We start from the raw sequence: 13,699 nt of genomic DNA, 5'->3' as shown, positions 1-13,699 counted from the left end.
TGCCGGCATACTGACATCACAGGAAGATTTCGGTATCATCAGCGCAACCTTTGTTAGCTACCTATTTACTTACTGCGTTCGGTTCTTTCCACTTTCTGAGTTGGAAGTTGAGGGATCACTGTTTCAACACACTGGTGCCGATATAACGTGCATCAAAGAGTTTCAGGTACAACAGGACAGAATGAGACTCCTGCAGAGCGATCTAAAAATAGCAGCAATGCTCAAAATACTTTGGTGGTGAATAAGAAAACTGCCTTGAAGGGGAGATCAGATTTTTATGGGCCCTTTGATCACACTGTGTACGGTACAACGCAGAATTCAGAAGAAACTTAAATAAGGAGCTCTTTAAACAATTTTACTGAAATAAAATTATTTTCATGGGGTCATGGACTTGTTTTCTGAAAAACTGAATTATTCATTATTGTACCAGCGTTGGTTCACCACTGAAACTTGAATATTTCTCCACACACTGCCTGCCCTTCCACTTGTTATAATTATTTTTACATATTTATTATAAAATCCAATTGAATAGTGATAACCCAACTCCAGATAGTGGCTACGTGTCACGATTCCAGACACATATTTGCAACAAAATAACTTTGTCCCCTCTCACAACGTGTCCTCTACGCCCCGGGTCGCCCTGCACTGGTCCCTGTTGATTTGCTTATCTAAGCAGCAATTTGTTAGTGTGAGCTTAGAGCCAAGCCCTTGCAATGTCATGCTGCAAATTAGATATACCCCTTGACCATGTTTTCCACTCCATCTCAAGAGGTGGAAATTAGATTAACTGTTTCATTACCCCCCTAAGCAAGTCTGGGTTGTAGTTCCAAATTGAGCTAGATACAATGTTAAAATAGTGACAGCTTTCACACATTCAGCTCCATTAGTCATTGACAGGTTTGTAAAATTAGCTCCAATACTCTGTTTGAGGTGACACAATACAGGCATACGCTGAAATAAACATTGCTGAGTGGCTTCTATTGAATTCGCTGGGAGAAGAAAGCTGTGGGTACCTTCTCAGATGACATAAATCCAAAACATTTAGTTGCGGTGCGCCGCACTATAAACAACATTGTCTTGCTAAATTAAATTTTTTTTCATTATGTGTGTAGTAACCTCTGATCACCCTCCCCCATGCAGTGCACACATGTACACACGAACACGGGCACACAGAACCCCGAGCTCTCTCATCGAGCTCTCCACTCACTGTTCTCTCTGTCTACCCTGCCTAAGTTTCCATGGAAACAGGAGGGGGTCTCTCCCAGGACTGAGACAGTTACTGCACAGTGCTGTGCTGAGCTGTGCACTAATGACATTTCAGAATAACTTTTCCTTCTTTTCTCAAGTCCTGCGGATCAACACTTACGTACTGGCCTGTAGAGAGGATGTACAAAGGTCTCGCCAATATGACGACTCCCCTTGTGATTCGAGTAACAACATGGCGAGGATGCTTTAGATACGTGCACACAGTGGCTTCAAATTGTGAAGCTTTTTTCCAATTTATTTATTTATTTCTTACATCCAGGTTTCTATGATCTGTACAAAGCACTGCTGCTTATGGTGTGTAATGGTGTGGATACCACTCCTGAAATGTATATATTATAATCTCTATATATGTATTAACAATTGTGAATCTCAATTAAAGCTATAATCAAATAAAACAATCATCGTCCTGAACTACAACAGAAAGCCTGCAAGAATAAGTAGGTAGGTAGAGAGGTTGTTCCACAGATCAGGAGCTGCCACCTAAAAAGCTCTGTCACCTCTATTTTTGAGCGAGTGACATCCAAGAGCGGTGAGTTTGTAGACCTCAGTGCTCTGGTAGGAGTGTAGGCCCGTAAAAGTTCTGTTAGGCATGGTGGCGCCAAACCTTTGAGCCTCTTAAAAGAAAGTAATAACATTTTAAACTGGATCCTGAAATGGACTGGAAGCCAGTGTAGGCAGGCCACTACAGGTGTGATGTGATCACACTGCTTCTTTTTACTGGCATTTAGCCACGAGGTTGCGTATTTCAGAACAACTCTCTCTTGGTTACTGCTCTCTTCAGAGCACTCTGGGCTACTATAGAAACAGAGCAGCGCTACATGTTGGGCTCCATGGATGACACTCTCTCTTTGTAATGGGCTCATTCTGAGCCCAGAGTTGTCAGACGATTGCTCGCATAAAATGTTGCAGCATAATCTGTCACTGAGGCTGCTAGTGGTGGCCCGTGGTATTATTTTATGCAGCTCATGAGAGCACAGAGGATTCTGTACATTTCATTCATCCACAGTTCATGTCATACTGTGATATAGCAGTATGGTTCCAGCCATTATACCAGACTGAACATTTCTAACTGTGACAAATAACCGTTGTCAACTGGTAACAACACAAAGCACAGAACATAACTGAATGACACAAAATTAACAAATGAGTGAAAATGCCATAATAAAGCCCACTTCTGTGAGCAGACACATTGCAAACACTAACTAGGTGTCTGATGTTTTCAGTGTACCATCAAACATATGCTTGCTCCCTAAATTAGAGTGAGGTATCAAAACCACATGAACCTATGTCCTAACTGAACTGAACCACAGTTTATTGTCAGAGCTAATTTAACACTGATGAAAATGATTATTAATCCTACAATCTAGTTCTCTTAATTGAACCCTTTAAATCGTACACACGAGTCCTTCAAGGTAATTTTCAAAAACAACATAGAAGAATTCACCAGTCCCCCGAGAGCGTGACTCATCAAACATATGGTATTCTTGGCTTTTCATCGGTGTGTCAGATGTTTTATTAATACACACCACCAAGCACATCACTCATAACAAAAGTGCAACACAACAGCCAGACATAATTATCCGCAGCCCAGTCCTCCGTGTGCAACGCTTCCTGCAGCTGTAACAATGGTGGATAATGATCCCTGCCCTATTTAGTTTAGGCAGCTCTTTCTACAGGAAGCAAGCCTGCAAATGGACTCTGGCTCTCAGACAGCATCTTCTAACCCTCAATGCATTAGAGACGCTAAGAGACACTCTGCTTTTAAGTGAGGGCTTCTGGGCCGCAAGTGCTGTGGGTCACTCATCAGAGACATTACACGGACATTGCTGTGTTGTAGCCACACTTCCTGCTAGGGCACACGCGGCGCTACTTCACACACAAACATGCACACGTACACCAAACAAACAGAAGCAGGCACGCACACTCTTATAGATAACATATTCCCTATCCTCACAACCCACTCACGAGCTTCTTTTTCTACAGAGAATCCAATCACAGGGAGAGATTTGGCCGTATCGCCCTAACTGGATTGTAGTAATCCCCTGTCTGACATGTTTTGGGGATGTGTGAGTGGGGTTAGGGGACATCATGCCAAGTTGAGCCTGGCTGCTGATGCAAAAAGTGTGAGAGAGATCTGAGCTGTCATTTGGACCCCTGCCTTCAGGTTTGATGATGGAGTACCACTCAGGTCAGCCCACAGAGAGGGATAGAGAGAGTAATGTGGTCAGCGCTTTTAAGTTGGCTAGACTGCTGATTTTTGTCATCATCATTCAGTCACATTTTAGCCCTCTGTATCAGTTTGATCATCTCGTTTGTAATTTCTGTACTCATTTTTCAGGACACTGTTTACCGCTGTGTTCCCACTGCTTTCTTATCTGTCATCATATACCCCCCCATCCTCTTTCCAGGCTTCTTTATCTCCATGTTCTCATCTTGTTCTGTATCTCCTCCTCTTTAATGTTAGCATTCACAAGACACACCCCCTGATATCAAAATAATAGTGTTCAAAACATAAGTAGTCCTGCAGTGTGTATATGCCCTGCTGTTAGGGTAGTCGTCCAACATTACACAGATCCACTCTGCTTTCACATATTCTTTACAGGAGATTGAGAAGTAAATACATCACTGTCACATGATGCCCAGGAGATGTAGATATCTTTCTTCTTCTTCTTCTGCATCAATTTAGACAGATATTCTTTCTTCGTTCTTTATGACTGTAATAAGACTTAAGTGTAGATATCATGAGGTTTAAAGCATCCAATAACTCGATGATGACTTTAACAGTATCACTTTATATTTTACTTTCAAAGAGCAAGGCTTTCTTGTAATTTTTAAAAATGGTCAGACTTTTTGAAACTCTTTCCAAATTTTTCATTGGACATTACCTGCTTTTTCACTCATTCTCAGTCCAGTTCAAGTACCAGCCTCTTTTCAGTGGAATTTCTATTTGTTACGCCACTTTTACACTGACCTATGATCTTATTAAAGCGTAAACAAAGACACCAAACTCAAAGGATGGACCGGTGTTGTGTGCCAAATTTTAAATCGTATCTTTAGGCATTTTGTTACTGGCAGCATCTTACAAAAATGTATCATTTGTTCCTATTTCTTTAGTGAATTTGTAGTTGAAAAATGCCAAAGATAACACAGTGTGACAGGTATAAAATAGTATTTTGGCACCAACACCAAAAAGCTATTTGCCAAAAACCTGGCATATTTTGGCATGTGCAGGGTGTCCTTAAAAAAGTTGAGGAAATTGAACAAGTTGAGAACAAAAGAGGAAAGCTTACAAAAAAAACTATCTACAGTGGATAAATATTTATCTGAAAGCAATGTGAAACCATAAGAAATAGGAACAATACAGATCTGACATAGAACCTGAGAAATGCACATGGACCATCATTTGATTCATCTACTGTTCACTGGAAAAATGAGAAAAGGGTGGCTCTCAAGAAGGGAAGAGAAACAGGAAGAAAAGGCTGCCAAATTACACAAGAATTGAACTGAAAATCAGCGGGCAACAGGTTTACACCAAAGTTGATGTCAGTACATATGAGATCAGGAGAGATGCCCAACAGTGAGTGTCTGCACCCATCTGTAAAAGACGGTGGAGGCTCTGTCATGGTTTGGAGCTTTTCAGTCAGTGGTGTTGGGGATCAAAATTGATTAAATGAGGAAGATAGAAAAGTACCATCAGACTTTAATCCACCGCACAGTATCTGATTGGCAACAGCATCATTTTCAACATGATCAACGATCTTAAACACATTGCCAAAGCAGTAAAAGCATACCTGGATAGAAAAGCAAAGAATGGAACATAATGAGTCATGGATTTACCTCAAAGAAGAGCTTTGTATGTCCTTTAGGAAACATGAAGATGGCAAAATATAAAGGAATGAAGGGTGGCTCAAGAATTTTGCACACTACTTCACTCAGTTCCTTCAAATGCCTGTCACAGTGTGGGATCTGACAAAAAAAAAAAGTGTTTGCGTGTGTGGATACTTCTCTCGCCATTCACGCTGACCACACTGATGTTCATTCTTCAGCCGGGCACCTGCTCTACTCAGAGAAAAGTTTCCTCGCTAATGAGTTTGATGTAGTGAGCTCGTTAGCTATAACCTGAAGGGAGCTGTTCTGGCTGCATGACGGGTGGCCTATGCCAAGTGTGCAAAGCTTGGAAGTCTCAACAGCTGTGGCTGGAGAGAGCAGGGGCAGTGGGTGGCGGCAGGAAAGTGCAGGAACAGATGCCTGGGGCCAAGACCCTGAGAAAAGAGCTGGAACATGTTAGTGGGACCCGGTTAATCATTGTGCACTAGGTCCTTAGCTGTCTCTCTCAAACAATTTTGCAAAAGGGCTGGCTCACCTTGGCTATGAAGATCATACATGAACAAGTGTGTTATTAGCATAGGGAGTGATTTTTAAAATTTTTTTGTTATGTGAAAAGATGCTTCTGAGAAAAAAGGCTTTGATAGAAAAAATAGAAATGCAGATATTTATTATATGTATAATTAATTGTGATATGTACATTCATGCATGCTAATGGTAGCTGTAATGAAATGTGAAATGCCCCATTTAATATCTAATGTGTCTCTAAAAAGTGCCAGGCAGCCCTGCTGAAATTCAAGTATGGCTTAGGGCTTGTTTCCCCAACATAAACACTTTGACTAGAAAAGTAACTTAAAAGCTACACTTCTCTCCCACATACAGTACAAGCATTACAGCTTTGCCATTTAGCCCATGGCAATCAACTATTAGTTCCTTCATATCTGCCATGGCATGCATCTGCCACTCAAAATGCAAATTTTGACTCTATGGCAATTTTATTTTTAAGCATCCATCCAGGCAGTGGCCTGTGTGGATCCTCAGTGCCACGGTATATAGATTACTGGACGAGGATGCGGGCAGTGGAGGCAGCCACCATTAATTAAAGTCCACAATGGTTCCTGCACTCAGAGTAACAGATCCATATACAAATTAATCACCCGGTCTGAGTCCCACAGTAAGGCCTTCCTTTTCCACAGCTTTACAGTCCAGTCATGTCCGCTGTTGTTTACCGTGCTCCAGATCGAGAATTAAACCTGAATGAGAGTGATAAATCATGTTGGGAAACACACATGCTCTCATTGCAGGTTTATGTGTTTGAGAGGCAAACAGAAGGAGAGACAGGGTGGCGGGGGGGTCGGAGCCTCCAGTCCGTTAATCAAGATCAAAAAGATGGTTACGATGTTTTTTTGGGAAGGGTGGCTAAAATGATAGAGGGGGCAACTATTTTTCTTTTCCTCACTAGTTTCTTTATGACCACTGCTTTATAGATAAAGGAGATTTATTATGGCAAACCCAAGGAAAATGGAGAGGATACTCTTAGGAATCCCAGATTAAACTACTAATAGACTAGCTGCCCTGTGATTAATGCATCTTATCATCTCTCATCAGTCATTCTAAATGAAGAAAATCCTGACCCTGTCCAGATGGATAACACTAATTAGGTTAATTTCTTCATCAAAACATTTTCAAATGGGTCTTCTTTGCATCTTTGTGGTCCTGTAGGACACACAGTGCCTTTTGGAGGCTAAATGTTTACTTACCTCAAAGTAGCTGTAGCAAAACAATAACTTATTCTTCCTGTATCTTCATTTTTAGGTACCATCTCCATCAACACCCTCCGCACTGCCTACACAGCCCCTGGAGAAAGTGAGATCCTGGACTTGGATGACAACCTGTACCTCGGGGGTTTACCGGAGAATAGAAGGGGGTTGGTGTTCCCCACCGAGGTGTGGACTGCACTGCTCAACTATGGCTACGTAGGCTGCATTCGAGATTTATTTATTGACGGACAGAGTAAAGATGTCAGACGGCTGGCTGAGATCCAGAAAGCTGCCGGGGTCAAGCCCTCCTGCTCTAAAGAGCCTCCCAAGCAGTGCTTGAGCAACCCCTGCCAAAACAATGGGATCTGTAGAGAAGGCTGGAATCGCTACGTGTGTGACTGTTCTGGGACTGGATACCTGGGTCGCTCCTGCGAAAGAGGTAAAACTTTGTCTCATTTTGTCTACCCAGCTGTTAGACTGCTTGTAATTTCTTTCTCTTAGGCGTAATCTTTGCCAGTGTAAAATGTTGATGATGCTGCACAGCGACCTCACCATGCATTATCTTCTGATGTAGGGATGGGATCATAAAAGTGTGAATATAATTTACATCAAAGAAAAGCGGGAAAAGATTGGTTTAATTATATCCGCCATGGATGTAGTATTCTTTGTCTTTCAAGTTCACGTTGAACAGTGTCAACACACAAAAGCCTGCAGGTGGTCTTTTTGTTATCCAGGCTTATGGTTGAACATCGCCAGCTCTCTAACAGCAGGTTGGTGGTAATTTAAGGCAGGAGAGAAATTGCGGGAGGAGACCGACAGCAACAGAGAAGCAGGCAAAATGAGTCAGGATACGGAGGGTTGATGTTCGAGTATGTTGAGTGGCAGGTGACTGATGCACCACCGAGACACTGCTGGTCACGTCCACCATGCACACTTGCCTGTAAATTGGCTGTCTTCTGCAAACCATTTGCCTCATCAAACCACTCGCTCATGACCAGACCTGGTGCAGAATACTTATCCTTCTGTCCTCCAGAGAAGAGAAATAGGAGAAGTGAGTGTCACACCGTGAAACTTTAGGCCTCTATGTCTGACTTACCCCTGATTCTGCAGGAATTTGTCTTTTTTTTATTTATAGCTGATCACTTAGAAATTAAAAGAACACTTTTTGTTCTGAACTTTCTGACTAGTGTTTAAAGTTGATAGGGTCGCAAATTATACTAAAAAAATGAATAGTCACATATTTGTCTGATAAAAAGCGATAATTGCTTGAACTTAGCCCTGAGAAAATCTTCCAGAACTGCCCTTAGTACTCTAAAGCAGATTCTTTTCTTCCTGTTTTAGTATTTTGCTGTATTTCTGCAGCTAGCTGAAAGCAACGGAGTACAAGAAATTTTTCTGTGCTATAAAATGTATGAAGAGAATTTCAGGTGTATCTTTAAGGAATTGTGAGATTAAACATTTCTGCATGATCAGCTTTAATTTGCTGATCTTTTTGATCAATGTACTTTCCTTTTATCCACACAGTGAGACTAAGCAAATACATTTTTCCAATTTATAGTTCTTTTATTAAGGAGAACTGCAATATTAAGAAATCATAGGATATTTCCATATTGGTTGAATGAATTCATAGCTATATACATATAATCATCACAGATTCTAACCTGAAGCAGTAGACTATATATTGGCGTGTTAAGGGATTTATATTGCAGCAGCATGCATAGTCATGAAATCTCAATGGTGCAATAGTAGCAAATGCATGAAAGCATTTAACATATGCATAATCAAGGCAAATGTCAAAAAAGTGCCCAAGCATGTGACACTGTTATCACAGCGTGATGCATCTTCGCCGAAACAGGAACAGGTTCTCTCATCTGAAAAAAAAGAAAAAAATCCGCTGCGGTTGGAACGCACCACGTCCCACACAGTTACATGTGTCAGCTCCACACGTGCTTTTGCTATTCCTCTGTGCTGAAGTCACTTGCTTCATGAAACAGTATTACCAAAAGTAAAGGGATGTTGTATAGTTGGAACTCTGTTTAGTGTGTGTTTTAAACGGATCTATTGTGAAATGTAAAGTTATCTGAAGAGTCACAGCTTGTCTTTTTTAACCATAACTTGTATGTGGACAGTGCTTATCTGTTGTTTTCTCTCTAACCTCTACTTGTTAGTCTTCTTAGGGCAGATGCACCAAATATTACGGTGATGCAACGCTTCTAGAACCAGTATAAACGTTTCTATGGTATTTTAAGAAGTGCAGCATCGATAGAAATGACACAAAGTGTGCCAGTTTTTGTAAAAAATAAAAAGTATCAGGAGCAACATGTTTCATCCAAGCCTCACCATTCAAAGGCTACATGGCAAAGGTTCCTGACCTGGTTCCTGTAGTTTTCTTGCTTTGGCTTTGTGATAAATGCTTCCAGTCCATAACGACTTAATTATGAACACTGTTTACACATTAAAACTGACTGGGAAATGAATAAGGCATCAGAAATTAGTCAAGTAGTCATAAGAAAATTTGGAGTAGTCATTTAAAAACCTTAATTTTGAAAGAAAAGGCAACTATATGTGTTTCTTTTAGTTTTTGTTTTTTATTCTTTTAATATTGACCCAGTCTTCTAGCAATCGTCTGACTCGGGAAGGCAATTTCTGGTGTGAGTCTTGCCACTGGAGTGGGGAGGGAGTAAGTTATTATGTCCACAAACCAACCACCCCCCACCCCCTGCCTTCCTACCTACATATACACACACACACAAAACCTTGAGTATAAATGGATGACGCTGATTTATAACTCCAACTGCACTTTAGAGATGCTAATGATACTGATGGAAATCTGACGAATGGCACAAAAACAAAATGATACAAAAGCACATGACACTGTTGTGAAATGAGGCTTGTTTAGTCACGAACGTCTTGAAGGTATGTGGCACGTGTTGCGAATGCAGTGTTTTAGTTAGTTCTGAGGCAGGAAATTAATATTTGATTTAAAAAAGGGAGCAAAAAAAGCAGAAATAAAATTTAGTGTAAAAGAAAATAATTCGATTTCCATATCTGATGAACGTGTCAGTGAGGCTTGTCTCCGCGCTACTTTGATTTTCCACATGTGCACGTCGGTTTTAGCTAATGAGTTGACAGGAATTAGGACACAGTACATGAGGGAGGTGGAGTGGGCAAGGGATACAGATCGTTTCTCTTCAGGAAGATAATTACTTATTCAGAGAGCGTTCTTGGGTCCAAAGATATAATCCAGCCTGACTTTGCTCTGAAAACAAAAACAAAAAGCTGAAACAGTTCCACATTAAGAGACTGCGTGTTGCAAAGATTTCCTCCACCGTGACCTTCTGTACTCTCTTTGAACACCAGAGCCGTGTTCTGGCGTCTCGGCTTCTCCGTCCAACTCTCATTTTCTGGCTGTCTCTGCACTTGTGTATGAGACAGGCATTAGCGAGAGTGTGAGTGGGAGCAGTGGTACAGAGGATGGGCTCTGGCGTGCTGCCAGCTGTTTTGAATGCTCCAGATTGCCTCTGCACTGGTAGGATGAAGCAGGCACCAGCAGGCCGAGGAGCTGTCAAAAGAATTACCCCAGCTCTCACTTATCCATGCATGGTGTACCACCCGGTGGCAAAATACAGCTACTGCATATGGCAGAGGAGGAGGACGACGACAAGTAAAAGGAGCAGGAGGTGGATCTTCGGAACACAGCCACGGAGCTATTCGCCCTATTTTGAGACATTTTAATTAAGCAGACAAAGCAATTTTCCCCCCTTGCATCCCAAATGTCTTCCCCTTCATTGTTCCTCCAGTTGCTAATTAGCCCAAATATTAGTCTTGCAGTGTGAGGCTAAAGCAGCCTCCCAGATGGTGTGGTAGGTGTGTTGTAGTACATGCACATATTCCCTAATGAGATTTGACATGCTGGATTCCAGCACTGACAGCACCTGCATCATTTCACAGTGGCTGCAGCTGAACGTGTGCTTCAACATACCCGCAATGGATAAGCTCGGTGCTGAAGATCAGTGTACAGATCGATACATGAGTCTGCTCATTGTACACCAGACATACCTAACAACTTGCTGATTTGCAGTGTAGAGGCTTTGCACTGTGCTTTTACCAATACGACAGTGATGCTATTAGTTCAAAATATATATTTAAAAAAAACTGTATAAAATATAGCAGCCTTACAGCTTCAGGGTACTCTTAAGGGATATATCATTAAGTAGAGCCTTGAGTCTACTGCAGTATATTATTGCCAGCATGTACTAAAGGTGTCTAATACCTTGCTCCAGAGCATAGTGCACAACAATACAGTGCATTAACTACTTATGTAAATTAGTGTAAATAAAGAAAAACTCTGTTCTTTGAGAACATTTATTGCTTTTCAGAGCATAATGCCATTTGCCATCGGTCCAAAGCAAAAGCCAAGAGGTGCAGAATGCTATTGCATAATTGAGAAAAGCCCTTAAAGGAGAATATGGCTGAGCGTTAGCATTAAAGCATGTTTTAGCCGTGCCCTTTGACAGCACACTGTGTTAGTCACCATTCAGCACACTTGAATCTAGTCATAATTAGAGAGAACCGGTTGTCCCGCGCCCTTAAGCGATGGACATACATGTGTAGAAAAGTGAAAAACATGGAAGACGCGTGACTGTACGAGCGCTGGGGGTCCATTTTTTCGAGGAAAATGTTGAGGAATAGCTCTGGCTGAAAGATTTTGATAGCGCAGGATAGACCTTGAGAGATGAGCTAATTGTCCTAACATTCTCGACCGGCTGAAAGATTTTGATAGTGATTGAATGCAAAGCTGTACTACTTGTAGCTTCCATTTCATAATGCAAGAGCTGAAGTTGCATATTATCCCAATCTCAGCTGATCTATTTTCCATCTTCGCTCTCATTTCATAGCTCAGATAATGTTGCCGTATGGTCACAGGGCAGCAGATGTGAAGCTGGCCCATGATGCTGCTTCCTCTCTGTGCATACACAGAACATTGTTTCCCTGTCTGAAGAAATCCACTCAGCTTGTAACTTGTTTCCACACTTTTAATAGCCAGTGTGTCTCTTTCGTGGATTGTCTATACTTGGGTTCAAAGACGGCTGCGGTGAAGAAGACATGAGCTGCCTTGAATTATTTATCATATCTCTGAGCCATTTCCTCCTGTTTATTATGGATGTTGAACACAAATTTTCCAAAAGCCTTTTGGCAGTTGTTTTCTGGCAATTTTTGAATTGGGTTGAGTCTGGTGCCCCGATACTGTGGGACATCACAATCCTGTGGCATGCAGCTGACAGCTCAGCCTTCCTGCAGAGTCTGCTCTCCTCGGGGGGAGAAAGCAGGAAGAACTGTGTGCCTGTCTGCCATTACCCCACCCCTTGTTAGTAGTACAGGCTTGTTTGTTACTTCTCTGAAAGTGCCCCAACGCCCCCTCAAATCGCTACTTGTTTTCTTGTGAAAATCAGAAAACAATGTTGCATTGAGCTTTACAAGACAGAAAATGAATGCTTGGTTTAGTTTGGTATGCTCCATCTCCCCTCTGACAGCCTCCTGTTGGGTTGGCACAGACAGAAGCTCCAGCTTCAGTCCTCTCAATTTATTTTGATATTAAACATGGGAGTGCCATTAAAAATGACTCGGCTTGCAGGATTGGATTTTTGACAGGTCCTCACTTTGCATTAGGTAATGATTCCCTCACATGTCATCCTCCATTTTTTCCATATCTGTATTCTGGAGCTTTCTTATTTATGACATTTTAGATAGTCCCTTATATGAATTTCAGCAAAGGTGACATCTTGGATGAAATGCAATATTTACTCCAGCTGTGATTAATTTTATCCTCCTATCCAGTGTGGGGAAAAAAGCTGAAGATTATGCAGATGAGGGAAATGTGAAATGTCTTTCCTTTATAAGGGAGCTTGCATAGGTTACATTTAGCAAATGATTCATTTTTCTTCACCCTTAAGGAGACACAATGCTTTACAATTTAAAGGAATATATTAACAAGTTCTCAGCATCATCGCTGCATGTGTTTATTCTTTAATGTGTTGTTTCGTGCAAGCATAATGGATCTTGTTTCAGAGCAAGGTGCTAATTCTTTAGCAAGAATTCTATACAGGTCAGCACTCTGAGCTGCCACTCATTGTGCAGCAGTAATACATTTTTGCCACGAACCTAAACAACAGACAGTTGCTGTTAATGGACACTACAAAGCATAATTAAACACTGAGGGGGACTTTTTTTTTAAAGTTCAGATACTTTTCCTGCAAGTATCGGGACCAGGTGCAAGGTGGTATAACAGAGACACATTTTTCAAGTATTCGAGAAGCTTGAACAGTTGCTCCGCTTTTTCCCTGGCATTGGCTAACAGTTTCCAAATGTAGCTCTTTGCTTTAGCTGCCTGGCAGGGAGCAGACAGTTTAGCAGTGGGAGCTCGTTTGTCACACGCCCCTGTCATCTGCATCATACCCCAGGAGGGCGTGGAGAAATTGGATTTGGGTGAGGAATGTGACGGAGTTATCCCAGGGGATGGATGTGACATTGGCTCTGTGTGACGAGGAAGTGGTGATGAGGTGGTTTGTGTATACTGGTACCCTATCACCCACAACAGTCTCCATCTCCCGTCCCTCAGTCTCACCTTATATCTGTCTGGCTCAACTCTGCAGCTGCAGTAATGGCTTTGTTATTGGGTTATGGTTTAGTTACACTACCGGAAATGTTGTTACAACCTCCTGCCAGCGTTAAACAATCTCCCCAGCATTTCTCCAGACGGCCCGCTTAATGCTTTGAGTAAATGCAGTCACCCTGAGCAGAAGCTCGATATTCAAGGTCCATATACTATTACAATTCTGTCATCGTTA

At 41.7% G+C, this 13,699-nt stretch overlaps 1 protein-coding gene across 1 annotated transcript in view; it reads left to right on the top strand.

Annotated features, from left to right (window-relative positions):
* The window catches only part of LOC102302586 (neurexin-1a), a 264,767-nt gene that overhangs the window by 94,745 nt on the left and 156,323 nt on the right, over positions 1-13,699 (top strand). Inside the window, exon 10 of the mRNA XM_042214402.1 lies at positions 6,907-7,290. Within this exon, the coding sequence (XP_042070336.1) occupies positions 6,907-7,290 (384 nt within the window). The remainder of the gene's footprint in view (positions 1-6,906; positions 7,291-13,699) is intronic.

The sequence above is a fragment of the Haplochromis burtoni genome, unplaced genomic scaffold, assembly GCF_018398535.1.
Source record: "Haplochromis burtoni strain Fernald_Lab_line unplaced genomic scaffold, NCSU_Asbu1 Contig_12, whole genome shotgun sequence".
Taxonomy (NCBI): domain Eukaryota; kingdom Metazoa; phylum Chordata; class Actinopteri; order Cichliformes; family Cichlidae; genus Haplochromis; species Haplochromis burtoni.
This window is presented reverse-complemented; position numbering and strand designations above follow the sequence as displayed.